Here is a 23505-nt window from a genome sequence, read left to right as displayed (position 1 = left end):
ATATTGGCGTACTATATTAATGATTTTTAGGTTAGAACCATCTGTAAGCGCCTGAATAAAGGCAATATTTGTCTTGCCAAACGCTTTTCGTTTGATTTATTAACGTACAAAAAATCAAAGTTGTATGGCATGACTGGCTGGGAGACATAGAGCGGCAGGTTCAGCCGCCTGTTGGAAAGCTTTTTCCTGTCCCTTGAACGTAGTGACACCATTCCTTCGAGCAGTGTGAGATTTGTGCGTTAAAGTGCACCCGATATGTGTAGATAACTGTAATGGGTGTGGGTGTAGTGTAACGTCATGTCTGCCTTGTGTGATAATGAGAGAAGAAAGAGGGTGAAACCGATGGCAGCACATAGTCCATTCCTCTCGAATAGCACAACCGGAGGAGCCGAACTTAATGACTCTATCGGACGGACGGATCACCATCAGCTGTTCGCATGCTCTCACTCCATGAAACACTGCAGAGATGTTTGGAACTTAATTCAGAACACTGGCGCAAATTCTGGTGATCAATAATTGTACACCACAGTGCATCCTCTCTTTTGTCCGAGAGGCAAAGGGATAGCCGCCAACAAAGCGTTACGCACCAATGCGGTTACCCATCCAAATACCTGCCACGCACGGCGTTGCTTGAGGCATTGTCAAGTGGTCTGAAATATATATACATTCTCATTTGTATGCATCACTTTTAACTTACACATTCTTCTAGTGTACGTGTAAGTTGCAAACTGTTGCGACTTAAACATCTTTTGTTGTCTATATCTCTTGGATATATGTGTTTTAAGTGGCTGATAATGCTTAAATAAACTGAGGCGAAACGCGTCCGGCAAAACAAACATTACCTCTTTTCGATTCCGTACTGACGGCTCTAGCCCGAAAACCATTAATGTGGTATCAATAGCAGCTAAGGTTTGACAGAACTATAACATTAAGAATATCGCTTTATGTTGACTGCACTCTACGGTGAAAGCTAAACTGCAAAGAAAGCTTTGCCCAACAGTGATTACAGTTCCTCTTTACCGAGTAAGGTGGCGCAGTGGTTGAGATGCTGCATGCGTACTGGGAGTCAGCTTCAAATCTGTGTCCAGTTACTTTAATTTAGATTTCCTCTCCTTACCACTGCTGCACTGCTCTCTAATAACCTCCATGTGGACGCAAAGCTATGTCATAGCTCGCCGATGGCAAGTACCACTGCTCCTAAAGGCAACATCTGAGTTTGATGTGCGAAAGAGCACAAAATTTTTCCATTTTACATGTGTTCAACAGTGGACATTATTCATAGAATCAGTTAGATACTACACGTTTACAAAGTTAACTGTTTTCGTTACTTGCATATTTCATTTTATAAAATGCTAGTGAGTACAAGTACACAGCTTGGTTAGTAATTTGAAGTTTGCAGTGTTTGACTGGATGTCTCAGGTAAGAGATGGACAACTGAACGAAACCAGTCGAGAAGTTAAGTAATTATCCTTAAATAGTCGCCTGGCGCGGTTTTCAGAAAGAGATTTCCATTGTTAGTATCTTGGAGTAAAATTTACGAAAATTCTATATGGAATCTACATTTGATACATTCGAAACATTAGATGCGTTTCCTTCAAAATCCATAAATGCGAGTCTTCAAAGATTCCTTGTTCATAATTGTAGCCGAACAGCTTTTTGCCGCCCCAGTGCAGCGTTCTGTTGCCGCGAGTATAACAGTTTAGGTAAGACACTGAATAATATTTTAAGTAAGACATTCAGAGGCCTGGGTTTCAGAAAATGCAGTATAGCATTATACAGTGAAGATAAGCTGAAGAGAGAGTCCCGCTGTCAGGTTAATAGAATACTGTTGCCCTAGCTCCTGCTGAACAGAGCTGAGATAATGGTTTCTTTGGTGCATGCAATAAATTTCAGCAACTAGAGACGCCATTTAGCGTTCGCTGTGCCACTTACTACACAATTCAGATGTCGATGCTACAATACTGAGCTATGTGATAAGGAATTTACGATCGTTTGCTTCTGCTACGAGCTCCAGCTGAAAAACGAGTTCGTCTTGCAAAACCCTTGTATAGATCGAACACGTACGGCTGAACGCATCTGCGCTGCATGAAAGATTTTCACTTCGCTTTCTCCTTGGATGAAAACCTTCGAGTAAATTCGCTAGCATCTGCTTTCTCCTTATAAACTTTTCTTCAAAAGCGTGTTACTTATTATCCCAGCGCGAGCTGGCAGCCTTCGTGTACACTGATGAGCCAGAAAATTATGACCACCTGCTTAATAGCTTGTTTGTAAGTCTTTGGAATGAAATATATCGCTGACTCCGCGTAACAGGAATCCGACAGTTTGCTGGTAGATTTGTGGAGGAGGTATGTGGCATCAGATGTCTACGCACAGGTCATGTAATTCGCGTAAATAACGGGCCGCCGATTTGCGTACGCGGTGATTGTGCCCGATAGGGACCCAGATGGGTCCCGTACGATTCACATCAGGCGAATTTACTCGCCAAGACATCAGCATGAGTTAGTTCACTATAATGCTTCTCAGAGCACTGTAGCACGGTTCTGGTTCCGAGACACGGACATAAAACTTGTTCTCTTCTTGTCTGGTCTGTTTATCGTCCACGTTTTCACATCCGTACAAGTCTGCGCTAAGAAGGAATATCTTCGGAAAAGACTTACCAACATTTAAATTTATGTTCTATATTACCAAATGCCTCTTTTTAAAGAAGTCTTTCTTGCTATTACCAATCGAAGGTTGTATCGACTATACTGGAGAAACTTGAAACTTCCTGGCAGATTCAAATTGTGTGCCGGACCGAGACTCGAACTCGGGACCTATGCATACTGGAGAAGTTTCGCTGGGACACTCTTACGCATCCTCCGTGATTTCCGCTTTTTTGAAGCCGGGATGAGAGACATTTGTGGCTGTCTATTTGCTTGCAACGAGGAGCCGCACGCCTGGGTGTAATCATGATTACATAGGCAACCGCAAACATTTTTCCATGAAGGCACTGACGGTCTTGCCACATAGTGGGATAAATGTATTAACAGTTATGGCGATTGCTTTAGAAGCAATAAACAGTTTACTTAGTTTTTTCCGTCTGCCCCTTACAGTTCCGTCAATATTGTCTTATTCAATTCGCCTCCATTCTATTACCCTTGTTTTACCATTCATATTATGACATCGAATAGCAAGATACGCTACAACCCTGTTTCTACCCGTTCTCAACTATTGATCTCCTTCCATGACCTTCGATTCTTATAACTGGAACCTTGTTGCAGTATAAGTTTAAGACAACCTTTCTCTCCCAATATTTCATCCCTACTACCTCAGAAATTCAATTAGTCATAGAAGAAGGCGAGTATTTTGATGGCCTTCTTCCCACGAGTGCGTGCTCATGTAACGTCAAAGAGAATAAGGTTTGAAAGGCGGCGCAACTCACAAATCAGGGAGCGGCCTCTAGGTGAGACGGGGTGCAGCGTCTCCTCGGGCATTGAGGAGTTATTATATCGGCGGCTCCCTGTGTTTCTTCCAGCGGAGGGTGTCGGCTGCGGCTGGCACGGAAACGAATTACAGTGGCGGTGGCGGTTGGGGCGGCCAGCCGTGGAGTGTAGAGGCGGGGATAGGAAAGGACAGGACAGGCGTCGCCATTGTCTGCTGCAATTAACAGCCGTCTTGTCAACTACAGCTACCGTACAGGGCCCGCCGCGTGCTGCCTGCTGCAATGCTGCCTCGCTATAGACTCCTAGCTGTTTGAACGAAAAAGTTGCGACTATTTCATTTTGCAGTCTGTCAGTCATAAAGCCATTTGAGACCTTCTGCTGGCTGAGCATCCCCTCCAGATTTCTCCCCTTCACCTTTACCATTCTTGTTTTCTCACCTCATTAGTCCGCTTTCCATTATGTCTCAATACTGTTCTTGTCTAACCTCATAGAATCCAGCAAAGAACTTTACTTGCCCGTGTACGATTAGTTCTGCTGTACACTGTGACACAGTCCTCCGTTTACACAGCACAACAAATAAAATTGCAGTACGATTTCAGAATCAGGTGCGTGGAATAGCTAAGCTGTCCTATGGCATACAACGAGAAAGATCGGTAATTTACCAGCATGGTCCTTTGGCAGGTACAAGTCGGCGTAATAACGATATGCAGAATGGAAAAAATAAAATTGGCCAGAAACTGTTTATGAGAGTGACGTGGAACTGACACTTGTTAATGAACAGTGAAACTGCCCATCATTGAAAATGCTGGAAACATCGATGCACCAATCTGTTTTATCACATGTCTGCACATGCCCATCTTCCGCATGCCCTGGCCTGTATACTTCGCTGTCTCATTACATTTCAGTTCGTGAGACGAGCAGACGTGTTTAGTGATCAGGAATGGAACAAAGAATGGCGCTCACGATAAAAAATCACTTATTCATTTTTTAGTGTTATGCGAAGCGTAAATCGTAGAAAACTATTTGCGCAAGAGTGTAGGATTAGGTGTGTTTTGGCAAAACCTCAAGCAGAGTCTGTAGTGCAAATCTCAGTGGCAAAATGACGCGAAACGAACTGTGTAGCGAATGAAACCCATAACTATCCGAAAAGTGTTCGAACCTCAGAAAACAGTGCTCCAGTGGAGGAAAGTCTGCCGGCCGGCGTGGCCTAGCGGTTCTAGGCGCTACAGTCTGTAACCGCGCGACCGCTACGGTCGCAGGTTCGAATCCTGCCTCTGGCATGGATGTGTGTGATGTCCTTAGGTTAGTTAGGTTTAAGTAGTTCTAAGTTCTAGGGGACTAATGACCTCAGAAGTTAAGTCGCATAGTGCTCAGAGCCATTTTTGGGGAAAGTCTGGAAGACTGTTCAACGAAATCTCAGTGCAGTTTTGCGTGCGCAAGTGAGAATTACGAAATCGATGTGTCGGTACATTATCAAAACCGGCCTGCATCTGTACCATTGCAAATCTATTGTTGTGAATGAGTTAAGGCGTGTGTTAAAGCGCCGTGTTGAGTTCTGCCGGTAGCTACTGAATGAAGCCGAATCGGGACTGTGTGGAGCCTCAGTTTTTCAATTCCTCAGACGAGACGTGGTTCAGTTTGTCAGGGTTTGTGAACTCACATAACTTACTGGCAAAGTGGCGCAAAACAGACTCTGCAGCGAATAAAAATCGTATCCGAAAAAATCTCAACACTGTTTGTCAGTGCAAACGGGAGTTGTAAGATCGTATTGTGTAAACATTATCAGAAAGGATCTGCAGCTGCATTCTTACAAATTTACTGTTGTGCACTAGCTAAGGCAGCCAGACAAACATTCAGGTCTGATGGACTAACATTTTTCCACAGAGATATAAGTCTCAACTTTAACTTCGATAAGGGTAGAAGCTGAAGCAATGAATTAAAATTGGTGGCACAAACCAGGACTTGAACCAAGGGTCTATTGCTTACCAGGCAGATGTGAGATTCATTTCAGCACCAAAGCTTTCTGGCTACCACCCCTGCACAAGTCCAATGCCCTCCCTAACACAAACTGTTTCAGCCCATATTCCCCTCTGCCTAGAAAGCAGAAGAGGCAGGTTCAAGTCCCAGCCACGGCACAAATTTTAAGTCATTGCTTAAGCCTCTATCTTTTACGAAGAACTTTCGGGTTTTGAGATCTGCCGGCGGCTTCTGAGTGAAGTGTCATCAGGACTGTTGGATCCCCAGGGTTTCATTTCTTCCTGTGAGGCGCGGTTCGGCCTGTTAGGGTTTGTGAAATGACATGCTCCATTACGCTTCAGAGAATCCCCGTCAGTACTTTCAAGAACTGCTTCATTATCTCAGGATTGGGGTTTGATGCGCAATGTCTGGTGTTCGCATCGCAACGCTATTCTATCGCAAGGTGTTCATGCTAACCGGTATGTCCAGAAACTGCGTAGTCCTTATGTAGATCAGCTCACAGAAGATTAACGGCTGTATGCATATTTTCAGTAAGATGGAGCAACATAACACACCACTTTGACAATACTGTCACTTGCGAGTGAGGTATTCTGTGAAGAGAGGACTATCCGGAGACGCAGTGCAATCTTCTGACTACCTCGATCGCCCGATCTTTCCGTTCGTGAGTTTTACCTGATCTACCAGTTCGATAAATCGATCACAGCACTGCATCGACGGCAACGGTGGCCTTCTCCAGCATCCTCTGTGACGTTCATCAACAGGGGTCAGTCTCGTGTCAGTCTTTTTGTAAAATTTAACCGGGCCAGTTTTATTTTTTCCCATCCTGTGTACAAAAGTCCGGTGGCGCTTCGGTAGAGGGTACAGGATACTACGAGGCTTGTCAGTTGTCGTATACATCCGTAGGCGAGTTGATGGTAGGGTTCAAGCTCGGCACGACTGTGGTTCGAGGAACCTTTGGACGGGACTTCAGAAGGGGAGATGGGCAGCATCGGACCTTGCACTGCGACTCGCCGCCTAGCGTGCAGAAGCAGCGACGAGTGCACCGGTGGCTTGCACGGACCTCTGACCAGTACGCATATCCACTTCAGCATCGTTGTTTATCTCAGAGCGGGACACGAGACATTAACCTGGCTACATATTCTGCCTACTCCCATTTGTCCCTCAATTCTCTCGTACGTATGTTAGTACAGGCTGGGCCTGGTCCATTTGCATTTTTTCCCATATCTCCCAATAAGTCCAAATACGCATCTGTATGTTGCTCATAGAGCGATCTACGGTTTACAGAAACACCTGAACTTCTTCAACGATATTTTTGTTAAACTGTTCAACTTGCTTTTAGATATTTTAGTCTTATTACACTTAATTTCCAGTCCTGCTTTCAGACTTGTTGCACTGTGTAGATTTATTCGTTTCTAAAATTAATGTGCATTGGATGAAGCACATCAAGTTGGTTCAGGTTTGTTGCTGTAAGACGTACACCGCTTCCTTCTCGCCCGTTCAGGAACCTGAACACTTCATCGTAGGTGACAGGGAAGGTCTGAGCAAGGCTTCCCTCTTGAATTTCACCTAAACACTCTGTTGATGACTCTGACTGAAGATGTAGCACTGTTGCACATATCAGCGTAAGTTGCGCCAGTGTCTTGTTTATCAAGGGCTTTGAGTTCAGACTTTGTTGCAATTTGCTCAGGAGATGTCTTACGGATCTCATAATCATTGCTACGGAGTACAACTTCGATCGCAACTTGACAACAGTCCTGCGTGTATGTAATATCCACTCTCCAACCACTTCTGGCGCCAGAAAGAAGCCGTATTCAGAAGTAACCGATGACACCTGGTTTTAAAAGAGTGATGACTCACAATACTAGAACTTTTCTGCGCCGGCCGTGGTGCCCAGCGGTTCTAGGCGCTACAGTCTGGAACCGAGCGACCGCTACGGTCGCAGGTTCGAATCCTGCCCCGGGCATGGATGTGTGTGATGTCCTTAGGTTAGTTAGGTTTAAGTAGTTCTAAGTTCTAGGGGACTGATGTCCTTAGCAGTTAAGTCCCATAGTGCTCAGAGCCATTTGAACCACTTTTCTGCTTTTCGGAGCCACAGAGATTTACACGCAAATTTTCTGGACAACAGTGCTGTCCCGTTAATCAAAATCATCATCTTCCCTAAACTTGGACATCGAAGGAAATGCGTTATTCTCTGAGCAACGTTGTTTATTTAACTGCACGCTGAAGGTAACGCAACCCAATGAAGACAGTTTTAACATATACACTTCATAAACGTAGCAGATAATACCACACTGAAGACTGGATGAGCACTTTCACCCAAATATTTTCGCGTCAGAAAGATGACTGAAAGAAGGAATGTTAATTTCAGTATTACGTTGACATTTAGTTCATCAGTCACTTTAAATTTACATAGTGTAGTATTACTGAGGGAACAAACCAACAGTGGCGTTGCTTTAGAAACCAGCCTAACATCCAACTGAAATATTTTAGAAAAACGACTGATCTGGATGTAAGCTGAACCTCGCACCTCCTGAATATGAGTCCAGTGCTCCTTGAACCAAACGCAGTCTTTCCTGCTCATGAGGATAATACCACTTTTGTCACTAGGTTCTTTCTGTTATAGTCTTCCAAAAATACCAAATGGTCCCGTACATTATCTTTCCTTCGGTTATGTATCTCGTAAGCGGCTACGCACAAGTGCTACATTTCTCTGCCGGCGTATTCACAAACGCGTAGAGCTTTCGTAACGTCATCTTATCTCGTTTTTTCTATAGTATTTGTAATTCTGCACCACGTTTTGCAGTAAGGGCGACTGTCTCAGCTTTCTTAATATTCCCATTTCACTATCGTAAAGCAACAGCGACCCTTGATATCAAGCATCATTATGTTGCGTCCTATTTCTTCTTCCTTTTTCTGTTGTTTCCGTAGACAACACAAAATTCCAACTCCACTTCGTTTCTTTAAAATGTATGTGATTCATAAGGAAAAGGCGGGGCACTGTATACTTACAAGGGAACCTCCCCATCGCACCCCCCTCAGATTTAATTATAAGTTGGGACAGTGGATAGGCCTTGAAAAACTGAACACAGATCAATCGAGAAAACAGGAAGAAGTCGTGTGGAACTATGAACAAAATAAGCAAAATATACAAACTGAGTGGTCAATGCGGAAGATAAGCAACATTAAGGATAATACGATCGCAGGAGCGCCGCGGTCACGTGGTTAGCGTGAGCAGCTGCGGAACGAGAGGTCCTTGGTTCAAGTCTTCCCTCGAGTGAAAATTTATTTTCGCAAAGTTATGATCTGTCCGTTCATTCATTGACGTCTCTGTTCACTGTAATAAGTTTAGTGTCTGTGTTTTGCGAACGCACCGCAAAACTGTGCGATTAGTAGACGAAAGGACGTGCCTCTCCAATAGGATCCGAAAACATTTGATCGCAAGGTCATAGGTCAACCGATTCCTCCACAGGAAAACACGTCTGATATATTCTATACGACACTAGTGACGTCATGTGCGTCACATGACAGGAATATGTTCTCGACCCACCTAACTTGTACACTTGGCGAATGGGTAAAAAGATTCTTCTACCTTTCCCGATTTATGTTTTCTTGTGGATGTGATAATCACTCCCAAAAAAGTAGTGAAAACATAAGAGTTTGTCACATAAACTGCAACAAATGAATGCAACAGTTTCACAGTCACACAGTTTTCCCTGTGCTCTGTCATGTTTTTAACGATTTCAGTTTTTCCGTGTGTAGACCGTCAAGTCCTTCATATGTCCAAGAAAATCTGTACCTGTCCTGGAATTTTGGAGAGCTTAGTTGATTATCTAAAAAATTAAATTTTTCACTCGAGTGAAGACTTGAACTAAGGACTTCTCGTTCCGTAGCTGCTCACGCTAACCACAGGACCACGGCGCTCCTGAGCTTACATTCTCCTTGATGTTGCCTATCTTCCGTATATTTTGTTTATTTTTTTCATAGTTCCACAACTTCTTCCTGTTTTCTCGATTGATCTGTGTTCAGTTTTTCAAGGCCTATCCAGTGTGCCAACTTATAACTAAATCTGAGGGGGTTGCGATGCGGAGGTTCCCTTGTTAGATGCACTGTGTTTTGACATTCTGGTTATCGCGTACGAACACGTGGTGCTAAGCAGTGGGAGTGCAGAGCTTCCTGCGAGCGGACACCCTCGGGGCATTGTGGTACGGTGTTTACGCGCAGCTGCAGCAGGTAGCGGTGTTTTCGGCGAGTGGACACGCCGCCGCCGAGCACCGCCATTGTTCGCGGCGATCGATACACTCAGCGCGACAACGCGGCCCAGGAGCGGTCCGCCGTAAGCAACCTGACAGATGGTGCGTTAAAAGCGGGGAAACCCGGAAGCCTCGGTAGACCTCTGTCGTTTTCATATCTATTGCAACTAAATTCTTTGGACTTTTTCCTCGGTGTTTCTTTTTCGGCACTTTTTAGGGCATCCTTCGCGTATGTTAGGACTGCATATTTGGTGTGGACCTAGATTTGGTGAGGTGACATGTGTGCCTCAACGATACAGATGACGGTACGGTAGGTGTAGCCACACTGAAGGGTGTCTGTGGAGAGGCCAGACTGATCTGTGGTTCTGAAGAGGGACAGCAGCCTTTCCAGTAGTTGCAGGGGAACCCGTCTGGACAGTTGAATGATCCGGCCTCGTAACCTACTCCAACATGGTCTTCCTATACTAGTACTATGAAGGGCGGAAAGCAACGGGAAACTGCAGCGGTAATTCTTTCTGACGGCATTGGTTTTTACCGTGTGGCTAATGTGCAGAGCTGCATCAAACCAGTCTTGGGACTGAAGCCCACAATAACACAAGTTTGCTAGAAATGCGTAATGAATTCTGTTTTATAAGTGACATTCTCGTGATCGTGTGACAAAATGTGCCTCTGTTTACGTGACTGTCGTATTCCAAGATTTTCTGCGTATGAAAGCAACGGTACTCAAAATAAGTAAACGTTCAATGTCGTCTAGTTGGAAACGTTTCAAGAGATGCCTTCCGCACATTTTAAGAGAGATACTGAAATCATAATTATGGCTCAAATGGCTCTGAGTACTATGGGACTTAACATCTGAAGTCATCAGTCCCCTAGAACTTAGAACTACTTAAACCTAACTAACCTAAGAATATCACACACATACATGCCCGAGGCAGGATTCGAACCTGCGACTGTAACAGTCGCTCGGTTCCGGACTGAAGCACCTAGAACCGCTCGGTCACCGCGGCCGGCGAAATCATGATTATTATACAGAGTGTCACAAGACTTTCAGGACACGTTTTTCATACTCAGGAGACGGGAATATGATGTACAACGAGGGCCCAGAAACGCATTACTTGTATTTTCTACTTCTTCATAGCAAATTAATGACGGGGAATAGACAGGGACAGAATACACGAGGACACGACATTAAACCTTTATGTACGTGAAATATTGGAAAGTTCACCGTTATCACTGATACATGTATCAACTTGCCGTCGCGTTTAATACCGGAGGCTCCCATGTACACACTACACTGTGAAAAGAAGTATTCATTCTAGGAAGAACCCAGGCTGCATCAAAGTCGTTTCTCCGAGATACCCTTATTTTCAAGAAGAGGATTTAGAAGGAATCGACTGATAGAATGTATCGTGAAAGGTTAAGAAATCGTATTATTTTATAATGGAGGGAAATGTGAGATGTGAAAATTTGCAGCGGGAGACGTAGGTTTTATTGCGGTTAACTGGCTCAAATGGAAGTAGTTTGAAGAAATGAAGAGCCATGCATACGGTAGGCGAGCTTGGAGTGATCCACTATACCAGTCTTTCGTTTGGGAAAGTAGGACAGAGGACTGGTAGAACGCTAATCTATAAGATCCATCATGGATTACGGAACCAGACACCATGCGAACTCAGCTCGTATGTTCATCCATTCAATCAAGACTGCCGTACTCGAAGGCCTCGAGGCTGATGCTGTGTTCCCGGACTTCTGGATGACATTCGATACAACTCGGCACTGTTCTTTAGTGAACAAAATACGAAATTACCTAGCACCATTCCTGTTGGGTGACTGCATTCAGCAGTTTCTAGGATATGAAAGTCGATAGGGTATTCTAAACGGGACGAAATTGACAGGTGTAAGGATAATTTCCAGAGTTCCCCAAGGGACTGTTCGGGATAAGGCCACTATAGTGTAAAATTTACAGGTCGGTCAAAATGGTTCAAATGGCTCTGAGCACTATGGGACTTAACATATGAGGTCATCAGTGCCCTAGAACTTAGAACTACTTAAACCTAACTAACCTAAGAACATCACATACCTACATCCATGCCCGAGGCAGGATTCGAATCTGCGACCGTAGCGGTCGCGCGGTTCCAGACTGAAGCGCCTAGAACCGCTCGGCCACAACGGCCGGCTTTACAGTTTATAACGCGTATAAGTGAAGATATTTTTATATGTGGTGCCTAAATATTTACACACATCACTGTGTTCATTGTTTCTCCTCTCTGTCAAACAGTCTTCCAACAAACACTGCACAAACTTTACGCCCTTATGTTTTCTGCACGGTCGTACTGCACCACTAAATGGATTACGCCTGTCAGTATTGACTAACAGGTTTGTGTCGACTTGTCCACACTTCAACGCCTGGCTTGCTCTTGTCAAATACACTAGGAGGTACTAACTAAGCTAAAAACATGTGACTTGTAATGGCTATAATTATTAGTCTGCAAATGACGTAAATCCTGATGAAATGTTGCTCAGTGCACCGTCCTCAGTCACCAATACAAATATCTGCACTTACACCCATTACACTTTTTATATAAATGATCTAGTAGATAACTTCAGAAGCTCCACAAGCCATTTTGTAGACGATGCTGTTGTGTACAAAAAAGCTGCAACGCCAGAAAACTGTAGCGTCATGCAAATGATCGACGATTGAAGCAGGGACTGGAATCTACCATTGAACGTAAATAAATGTAGAATACTGGGCGTAACTAGACGAAGAGTACCATCACTGTTCGACTACTCTATTTTACAAGAACAACTAGAAACAGCAGCAGCCGTAAAATACCTAGGAGTAACCGCCTCAAGCAACCACATAAAAGTAATTGTAGGAAGAGCTGATAAGAGTCTGAGATTCATTGCAGAAGCCTTAAGGAAACGTAGTACATCCGGGACAGTGTGATCTACAAGACACTTGACCGATTCTTGAGTATAGCTTAAGCGTCTCTGTCCCTTACCAAATAGGATTAACAGAAGACATAGAGATGATCCAATTAAGAGTGGAACGTTTCGCCAGAGGATCGTTTAACTAGCCAGAGAACGTTATGGAGGTGCTCAGCAAATTCTAGTAGCAGTCGCTAGGAGACAGGCGCTGCATACCGCGTATGGACATTACATTCGAAGACGATTCGGGAATCTTAGTACTACCTCCCACGTATTTTTCTTAAAATGGCTAAAATGAGAAAATCAGAGAAATTAGAGCTCATTCAGAAGCTTATCGACAGTCGTTCTTATGAAGCAACATACGCAGATGGAACAGAGAAGGGAAAAACGACAGTGCTATCAGGGATACCCTCATCCACCCACTGTAAGGTGGCTTTTGGAGTATAGTTGTAGCTGTAGAACTGAAGTTGCGAAGGAAGGTCGTGAGTCGTGCCTGGATAGCTAGATCAACCCAAGAAAGGCTACGTTGTTGGTTCGAGTCCCGTTCCTTGACACAGCTATAGCGTACCAAAAAGTTCTCTCGGAGTCTGGTTCCAAACTCCGATAGCTGTCAGGAGAGAGCCGGGTGGGATGTGGTGGTTAGAATCTATTCACGCTCGAGAGCACTAAGAGAAGAAACATTGACAATAACACATTTAGTAGGCAGTAACACAGGATTATCTTCCAAAGCACCGCGCCACAGTCGGGTCGGTGGTGCAGAGCCTCGTCAGCAGTAGAAGGCTGGCACGTGCTCGACAACAGTACCACCAGCACAGCGGCGTGTCGTGTGGCTGCTGTTACGTGACGGGGCGGCCGTCGACTCGTGGACTGCGGTGGACTTCAGCTATACAAATCGATCACCAAAGTGCACTGACTGAAGTCAAAGATTTGCAGTCAGGTGTCAGGCAACAGGTCCAGCTAAAGTACTCGCTGGCTCACAGAGGTCGGCTTTCAACAGCAGCAGCATGCCCCCCCCCCCCCCCCCCTCAAATCCCTTTTCTCCAGAGCAGATGACACGGACAGTATCCAGATCAAGCACGTCTAGCCCCCAACAGACCTGCAAGGTGACGGCGGCCTCCGCTCCGCATCAACGTTGTCTCAGAGTTGGCAGTGCAGCCGGTAGCAGCAGCGCCTTAAAAAAAAAAAAAAAAAAAAAAAAAAAAAAAAAAAAAAAAAAAAAAAAGGAATGGTTCAAATGGCTCTGAGCACTATGGGACTTAACATATGAGGTCATCAGTGCCCTAGAACTTAGAACTACTTAAACCTAACTAACCTAAGGACATCACACACATCTATGCCCGAGGCAGGATTCGAACCTGCGACCGTAGCAATCGCACTCACCCGGATACGTGATCCATAGACGAATGGAGACAGCAGGGTCGACCTCCATAGTCTCCCTTCGCACTGGATAACTACGACTGCCACAAGGGCTGAGACTATAAACTGAACAGAAGGCAACCAGCACTCGGCAATCAGACATTTGTTAAGAAGGCTGGGATATTTATGTAGAAACTTCCTCTGCGCTCTGCAGCGATGGGGCTGGCTGTAACATTATGTGTCCTGGTTCTTTCCCGCAGGTTTTCGCTCTTCTAGTGACTTCAGACTTTCACTTCATTTTTCAGTGGCTGTTTTCTGCTGCCTCGCCACCTAAATACTTGTTGTTGCGTTCTACATAGCCTTCCTTGCTACACTCTGCTTTGTCACTAGTATGACGTTATCTCTCGGCTTCCATGATGTCATTATGCTTCTCTTGCAGACTTGGGTGTTCGATCGTTCTCCTGTGCTGCGACAGCTTCCGTGTTTGCCGCAACTCGCGCAGCATTTCCCCCTGAAAGGCAATCTACTGGTCATCAACACAAACGGTTCGGCTTCCGCGAGCTGCCAAGGTAGAACACAGACGGATTTTTACTGTCCGCAGGGGATACTATCGAGAGACGTAACTCTTCCAACCCATCAGACACTACACTAAAGAGTGAAAGATCCATTGTTGGTTGGTTGGTTTGTGGGGGGTTGAAGGGACCAGTTTGCAAATGTTCAAATGATTCTTAATACCCTCCTTCCCTCAGATTCCCTCGAGCGGTCCTGTCTGTATGGCTTCAGCGTCCATGAAATTAGCGGAGGACCGCAGACGGAACCGCGGGAACACTCGAGGTCCGGCGGACGACCGCTGATAGCCGGAATCACGGCGGCTAAGTGGCGAACGCATTAGGCGGCCGGCGGGAGCGCGGCTGCCCGCTGCGGCCACGCGGCCAGCTTCCGGGCCCCTGGACGGCGGGCGGTCCCCTGATGGATGCGGTGATCCCGCAATTTGCCGGCTCCCCGGGCCGCTTGTATGAATACATTACGGCCATATGCCGCGGGGGCCGCGACAGTAGATCACGCTCCAGTGGGCGCCGCCAGAGGTCGCGCGCTGGGGTTGGTTTAGCTAACGGCTCGGAGGGTTGCAGTAAGTAGGGGGCGTGGCCCGCAGCTCCAGCCTGCTAATGGCTTCCCGGCGTCCCCCGCGCGCCGTCTCGCCTCCGAGACGACGACGCTCTCCTCGGCTTTACTGCTCTGCGAAATAGTCCCTTGTGTAATGCGACGCCCACCCCCGGGGTTTCCCCGGCTCTGTCTGTACAAGCGAACTTCGCTCACAGTCATATTTACGAGGTGTGTGAGAAAAGTAATGAGACTGATTTTTTTAACTCATAAAGATTTTTTTTTTCAACAACAATATTGTCCCCTTCAAAGTAGTTCCTTTCGGCGTAGGTGCCAGTCTTGGTAACAGCGCTGAAAGACTTCAACTGGTAGGGCCTTTAATATGTCAGTCACATTCTTTTGAATTTTCTCCGTAGTCGTTCAACGAATTTTTCAATTCTGGGAAAAGGAAATGTCACAAAGACTGAGATCAGGTGAATAGGGGAGCTGTGGAACAACAGGAATGCCTTTTGAGGTCAAAAGTTCCGTGGTGGAAGTTGCTGTTTGACATGGGGCGTTATCATGACACAGCATCCACTTGTTTGCAATATCTGGTCTCTCGCAGTTTACCATTTTACTCAGCCTTTCAAGGACTTCTTTGTAAAACACCTTGTTTTCACTTTGTCCCGGAGTAACAAATATTCTTAATGTCAAAGAAGCAAATCAGCACTGTTTTGATCTTAGGTTTGCTCATTCGAATTATCTTTGGTCGAAGAGATGTCTCAGTATGCCACTTTTCACTCTGCCATTTTGTCTCAGGATCGTACTCAAAAATCCAGAATTTATCACCTGTGATCAGGTGATACGCTCCTGTGACGGTTCGGCCCTTATAAGAGTAATCTGTTGCATTACAACTGGTAGTCCCAGGAAACACTCAACATCACATTCTACGATGATTAATGGGTCTTCGCCTCTTTCGGTGCTGCTGAGCCCACATGTTGGCACTACTTGCTTTGCTCATCTGTCTCAGAACGATGGTGATAAACCCTGCACTCGAGGATAGTGAAGAGGCAACTAAAGATGCCGTCTGGATCGCCCTAAGACAGCTGCAGCATCTCCACTGTTGCTTCGTCTCGTCTGATTTTTTGAACTGGTGTGAGCAATCGCAGAGCCCAGCAAGCGGCGACCTTTGTAATGTTCGGAATGTTGTGTAAGATGCTGAAAACGTATCCGTAACTCATTTTCACTTCTTCCACTATCGCCTCGATTGTGATGCGCCGGTATTCGAGCACCAGGATCTATACTTCTCTTCTGATTCCCGATTCTTCGCAGAGAGATGGTTCCACTTGGTTCTTCGTTATTTACTGACCATACTTCATGCATCTCCATCGCCGAACCTGTGTGTCATTTACGGTGCATTGTTTCACTAACTCAGCTTGAACTGTTGCAGTGTTCTTCCCTTTGAAATACAATTTTCCACTCAGTAGAGGTTGTTGTTTAGTTTCTTTCCGTAGCATTTTACAGCTTCATCCCGCTGCACGTAGGCACGATAATCGAAAATGAAATGCACCGCAAATAAAGTAAACAACAAACACAGCTAAGTGAAAAATTTGTATGAAAGTAGCCTCTGTGCTCCCAAACATGGTAGTGTTACGCCCATATCGCTGTGGTAAATCTGTTATAGAAGTATGGAACATGTTCTCTGTTCACGTGCTACCAAGTTTTGGACAATGAAAATCACCTCTGTAAAAGTCAACTAGATTACGCAAACAGAGACTTCCCGACTCTCAATTCACTCTGTTTGGCGATGAGACCCACAGCGGCGTGGACATCGGTGCCGAGGTTGATGCCGTATCTTCAGTCTTCAGGAAGGTATTTCATTTCGTCTTTTAGTGAACAACTTACGACCCTTACCGAGTATCGGACTGGATTTGTGACTGAATTTAGGACTTCCTTGAGACAGAACTCAGCACGTCACTTTTAAAGGAATAAAATGGACAGATGTAAATATTTTTTTAGGACTACCGAAGGAAGTGTGAATGCGATAGTCAAAAATGTTATGTAAGCCATTTCTTCCGCTGACTATTAAAATTTTCTTAAAATTCTTCCAGTGGATCTCGGTTTGCCATCTGTTTCTCCTGTAGTTTGTTTTATACCGTCATTTCTCTTTAGGTCTCTTCTGATGGTTAGTGTTTACAGTGTGTTTTAAATAACTAGTGGATAGCGTCGGTAACTCTACGAGGCTGGTTCAGAATGGTTCAAATGGCTCCGAGCACTATGGGACTTAACTTCGGAGTTCATCAGTTCCCTAGAACTTAGAACTACTTAAACCTAACGAGCCTAAGGGCATCACATACATCCATGCCCGAGACAGGATTCGAACCTGCGACCGTAGTGGTCGCGAGGTTCCAGACTGAAGCACCTAGAACCGCTCGGCCACACCAGCCGGCCCACGAGGCTGTTCGCAGATGATGCACTGTCTATAACCAGGTAGTAACGGCAGAAGAGTGTAGCGAATTCAGGAAGGCGTGCAGAGGATCGATGATTCGTGTTGGGACAGGCTGATGACTCTGCAAGTAAACAACTATAACATACTGCGTACAAATAGGCGACTAAACCCACTACTGTACGATTAGACTATTGGCGTCAAACAGCTGGAGACAATAAATACCGTAATAGACCTAGGAGTAACCATCCGGAGCGACCTAATCTGAAGTGACCACATCGAACAAACTGTAGGATCAACAGATGTCAGACTGAGATTCACTGGAAGAATTTTTAGGGAATGTGAATCATCGATGGAAGAGGTGGCTTACGGAACGCTTGATACACCGCTTCTATGGTGTTGCTCATAAATCAGAAGCTCTTACTAGGTTAAATTAATAAAAGAAATAGACAAAACTCAACAAAGAGCGGCTTGTTTAGGTGGCACGAGAACATTACCGAGGTGCTCACCAAATACTAGTCACAGTGTGAAAGTATCAGATAAAATAATTACTTCCTTGAGAAATTATCACAAGCAGAAGATCAAGAAATTAGAGCTAATATCATAGCACACCCACGATCACTCTTCCGACGCGCCATTTGCGAACAGGAAAAGGGGGAATGATAGTGGAACCAGAATTACCCTTCTCCACGCACCGTATGTGGATGTAAATGTTACAGCTCACGTCTAGATTATTCAACCTAATGGGAGTAGCCAAAAACGTTTACTCGATGAATGCACTGGACCTCGATACATCACCGAAGTTACGCAACGTCGGCCGTAGACAGTACATAGATAGGTGAGCGCCTGAGTACTGTACGCGCTATTGGCTACTTTTACTTTGCATTAGGGCAAAGGAGAAGAGGGAGTCCTTGATCACCAGCATTTGCGCCAGTGTCGTGGATTAAATTCCAAACCTCTCCGCAGTGTCTTAAGAAGTGAGGACGTGTGACACTGTTGATGGTGATCCGTCCGTCGGATGGACGCTTTGTGATCGTCTGCCCTCTTCGAGACGAATAGGCTATGTGCCGGCACAGCGTTTCACCCTCTCCCTTGTCTCATCATCATCATAATCTCCAGAATGAGATTTTCACTCTGCAGCGGAGTGTGTGCTGATATGAATCTTCCTGGCAGATTAAGACTGTGTGTCGGACTGAGACTCGAACATGGGACCTTTGCATTTCGCGCCGGCCGCGGTGCTCTAGCGGTTCTAGGCGCGCAGTCCGGAACCGCGCGACTGCTACGGTCGCAGGTTCGAATCCTGCCTCGGGCATGGATGTGTGTGATGTCCTTAGGTTAGTTAGGTTTAAGTAGTTCTAAGTTCTAGGGGACTGATGACCTCAGAAGTTAAGTCCCATAGTGCTCAGAGCCATTTGAACCATTTTTTGCATTTCGCGGGCAAGTGCTCTACCAACTTAGCTACCCAAGCACGACTCACGCCCCGAGTTCGAGTCTCGGTCCGGCACACAGTTTTAATCTGCCAGGAAGTTTCATATCAGCGCACACTCCGCTGCGGAGTAAAAATCTCATTCTGAGAACATTCTCCAGGCTGTGGCTAAGCCATGTCTCTACAATATCCTTTCTTTCAGGAGTGCTAGACCTGCAAGGTTCGCAGGAGAGCTTCTGTTAAGTTTGGAAGGTACGAGACGAGGGACTGGCGGAAGTAAAGCTGTGAGGACGGGGCGTGAGTCGTGCTTGGGTAGCTCAGATGGTAGAGCACTTGCCCGCGAAAGGCAAAGGTCCCGCGTTCGAGTCTCGGTCCGGCACACACTTTTAATCTGCCAGGTAATTTCATCATCATCATCATACAACACAATCGTGAGCCCACACTACACACATTACAGCACCCTACCATTATTAGATACTTAAACACACAACTCTCTTTGCTGTGGAAATGTGCCACAGTGCGCGAACGATACAAAAGCCTTTGTAGTTACGTGTATCAGCCAGTCCTTCGGGGTATTCCACCCGACAGTGCCATACGGCGTTACTTATTTTATGGAAATAACAAACTGATGGTAATGTTTTTAGCCCTTGAAACTGAAATTATAGTGATGTGCAGAAACTCTTGATGGGTACGGTAACTCACTGGCGCGCAATTTGTTGACAGGATCACCCGAGCTTGCGCGGCACGCCGCTAGCGATGCTGGCGGCGCAGTGCAACAAGCTGTCCAGCAAGTCGCCGCCCCCGCTGGCCGACGCCGCCGTCGGCAAAGGCTTCCACCCCTGGAAGAAGTCGCCGCAGCAGGGCGGCGCCGCCACCACCGGCGCCAGTGGCGCGCCGGGCGGCGGCAGCGGCAACAACAACAACAATAACAACAACAACGGCGCCGGCGTGGGCGGCGCGGGCGGCGTGGCGCGCTCCATGGCCGTCAGCTCGAGCGCCAGCTACGCGGGTCGACCCGTCATGACGACGGCTGGCTGCGCCGTCGGCGTCGGCGTCTCGTCGGCTGGCGGATACGGCGCGCCCGTCTCCTCTGGCGGAGACCTCTACTTCCCCGGGCAGCCCATGACCACGTCGCCAGAAGCTGGCGGCGGAGCCGGGGGCGGAGGCACGCCTGGAGGCGGCGGCGGGGGCGGAGGCGCCGCCGTCGCTGCGCATCAGGCAGCTCTTCTGGGGAAGGTTCGTAAGCACCGTTGTTTCTCACCCTGGGGATAGTTACCCCCTCAAAAACAAAATGATTCTTTTTTTTTTGTGAGTGGGATATTAAATAAAAGGGTTGCATTATGTTTCAGTCACGAAACTAAATTTTTGTTAAAAGATCATTATTATTATCAGTATTTCCTAAGAATATAGTACTGGTTAAATGAGTTACAAATATTTTTTCCGTTTACTAGCTTTAAAGCGTGACACAATATTGTGGAAGTTATAGATCTTGAAAAGAAAGTATGGAGAGCTTCCTTACACTATCCACCGTGTACACACATACTTTGTACTTAGTAACACGCATATTGACACTAAAATCAAGATATACATATATCTCATATGCTTAAATGTCTCATTAAAATGTCTTCCTCGAGTTTTAGGCAATTTCTACAACAGAGCAGGGTGTGAGTGAAGCAAGTGTTCGCTAGGTAGAGGAGTGGTGCAGATGATGCATTTTTTTGACAACTGTCCAACCTCAATGTGGATATCTTTTTTTGGAGGTCGGGTCGTAGGTGGCACTGCGCCCTCTCCTCCTCCCCCCCCCCCCCCCCCCCCCGTGCCCTCACCCACACTCTCACTCCGGCTACCAAAAGAAAGACATAAAAGGACACGAAGTCAAATGGAATGCAAGAGCGGAAAAGAATCAGAAATTACGACATGCATGGACGAACGTCACAAATGTCCACACCATATTCGCGGCAAACAGATGTGCGCCTTTGAATGCCCGCTTAATGTGTTTCGGTCCGGCAGCCAATACCTCACAGGCTGTGACACGACATAAGGCGATCCCTGGACTTCCGGCAGCGCGCAATCTCCATAGAAACCAAACACTGAGTTTCGCGGGAAAAAATGGGCCTTAAAGAGAAACCAATTATCTTACTCAGAGAAATAGCAATATGAAAGTTCTTTGATTGTTTTCTGAAAAAGACGCTGCATTATCTCAGAGGGCATATGTCAGTTAGGGACAAGAGACAGAATGGTCTTCCAATATCTAGAAAAAAAGCTATCTGTTTCAGTATTTAATTAAAGTTTACATTGGGCCGTGTGCAGCATTTATCATGTGTAACGACCTAGGGGGGAACACTGTTTCAAGTACTGATACACCAGAAAAATAATTTCAGTACTATGTTTCGCTCCCTTTCCTGTTATCAACTTACATCACAAGAAAAACTGCTGTTCTTGCAGGATGTTACGAGCCATATAGTAGCGTGCGACATGTCATGGCGCTCCTGATAAAGGTTTCGGAAAACCATCGTTTTACGGGCACTACTACCCGAGTTGATAAATCAAAATAGAGAACAAGGAAAGTGCTTCTGTTAACGCGCGTTTTTCCACCAACCCAGCATGCATAATACATTGAAATGTACAAGCGTAACTATTAAAGTGAAATCGCATATTTAATTTTTTTCCGCACACCGATGTGTGAAATATAACATCATGCAAGCATAACAGTGTTTATTATGTTGCAGCTCAACAATGCCCAAGCAGGCGAAATTAGCTAATTCATAATTTATGAAATAAAGTGTCTGCTTCAAAATAAAAGGAAAGATAATGCAGCAAAATGGCTGTCGTTAAGAAAAAGCCATCCTATGCTCAGGCAAGGTCCACCTTCATAGCAAAATCATTGTTTCTGTGGCAGGAAGTATTTAATTTTTATAAAGATTTAAGAGTTCATCATTATCAAGAAACAATAGTTTGAGTGAGGACGACAGAAACTCACAAACAGAATGAAGACAATTCTTTACTTTAGAAAGAAGATGCACTTTCATTTGAAACTCATTTTTCCTTTGAGAAACAAGGGTTTATTTTTGGAATACTCAATGGTGGAGTTACTAATCCTAGAGAACTGGAATTTAGGACGAGAAAGGAAATTTAATGTATGTTTCATGTAACCAAGGAGATTTTTTTTTATGAAACAAGCCACTGAAGGCCAACTGACTTCATGAACTTGCTTTTTTCCTTCATTCACGCAAATTTCAATTAAATAAAAAGCATACTTTCTAAGGACGCAGTAATATGATTTTTGTAAACGTGTAATATTATAAGGTTACCCGCAAAACGTTTAGTTACGAATGAGAAAGCACTTATGTCACAGAATTCACTACATTAGAAAGAAGAACGGTCTTACGTTACAATTCCTTTCAACTTTGAAAAACGAAGTTTTCTTTTAAGAATATCAATGGTAGAGAAAGCCAGTCCAAGAAGAGAGTGAAAACAAGGAATGAAGGGGAGAAAGGAATCCTCTTTTGAAAGTAAGTAGTGGTCATGGCGTCTGACTGCCACGAGCGGACCAGGGTTCTCAAAAAATAACGGCTCGGAATTGCCGACAGCTGATCCCTCCCGTCTCCTTCGTCCCCCCCTCCCCCACCACCACCACCCCTCTGTAATGCATCCGAATGACGTCATTAACAGAACGTGAGACGGCGGCTGGTCGGTAATATATGGTCCATGAGAGCCAGGAAGCTGATGTGGTGTATTTATTAGTGCCTACCAATCCACAGTTGGACGTGTGTGCCCCTGACTTGTTAATTCGATAGAAACCAGTAAACGCTGCCCCCCTTCTCCCCGGCTCTCAGGTATAAAACATCTGTTTTACATATCTTAATGTGTTCAATGTGTACGAATTAATGTCGTCTGAACCATGTGTCGTACAATAACATAAATTTGCTGGTACATTCAGTAGTAAATGCAAAATGTACGGCGAATACATTTAGTAGGAAATATGTAACAAATTAAGACGTTATGCCTAACGCTGAAGTTTTATTGCACGAATAGCCAAAACGTAGTAAGCGATTAACTTTTTCCCTTTCATTATTTTGTCGAGGTGTCAGCGAGAAAAAGTTTCGAAAATGTTTTACATTACGTGTAAAGATAGCAGAAATTCGCTATGTTTATCAAAACTAGACATGATTGTCTTAATGGGATTTCTGCGATCGTTCTTTAAATAAAAATTTGGCATTTCAGTCTTTGTCCGCTATTTTTTATGTGTTATGACGATGAACCGATAGTTCTGTACTGACAAGTTACTCTGTAACTGCAATATATGATCTGAAGATGTGCAGCTACCCTGAAACAGGTCGTTGAAAATAAAAAACAGCGATCGAAGACTGAAATGCCATATTTGTATCTAATTCGCTGGGTGTTAGCTTTCTCAAATAGTAGACGAATGTAGTGTGGGTAATTTGTGCAGCATGAATTACGATTCCGCAAGACATATACGCAATCTCTAATTGTAATACTTGACTTATTGTGCTAAACCTTCACCGTAAGATTATACATCATAATGAGTAGATTATGAAGGATCTTAAATTTTTAAATTTGGTCAATAATCGTACACTATGTTGAAAATCAAGTTTTTATTGC

At 45.1% G+C, this 23505-nt stretch overlaps 1 protein-coding gene across 1 annotated transcript in view; it reads left to right on the top strand.

Annotated features, from left to right (window-relative positions):
* LOC126262582 (transcription factor Sp8) overlaps nucleotides 1–23505 on the top strand; it is a 235667-nt gene that overhangs the window by 189621 nt on the left and 22541 nt on the right. The window contains exon 3 of the mRNA XM_049959322.1: nucleotides 19606–20118. Coding sequence (XP_049815279.1) covers nucleotides 19606–20118 — 513 coding nt within the window. The remainder of the gene's footprint in view (nucleotides 1–19605; nucleotides 20119–23505) is intronic.

The sequence above is a fragment of the Schistocerca nitens genome, chromosome 1, assembly GCF_023898315.1.
Source record: "Schistocerca nitens isolate TAMUIC-IGC-003100 chromosome 1, iqSchNite1.1, whole genome shotgun sequence".
Classification (NCBI taxonomy): Eukaryota; Metazoa; Arthropoda; class Insecta; order Orthoptera; family Acrididae; genus Schistocerca; species Schistocerca nitens.
The sequence above is the reverse complement of the archived record's forward strand: the minus strand, read 5'-3'. Positions and strand labels throughout refer to the sequence as shown.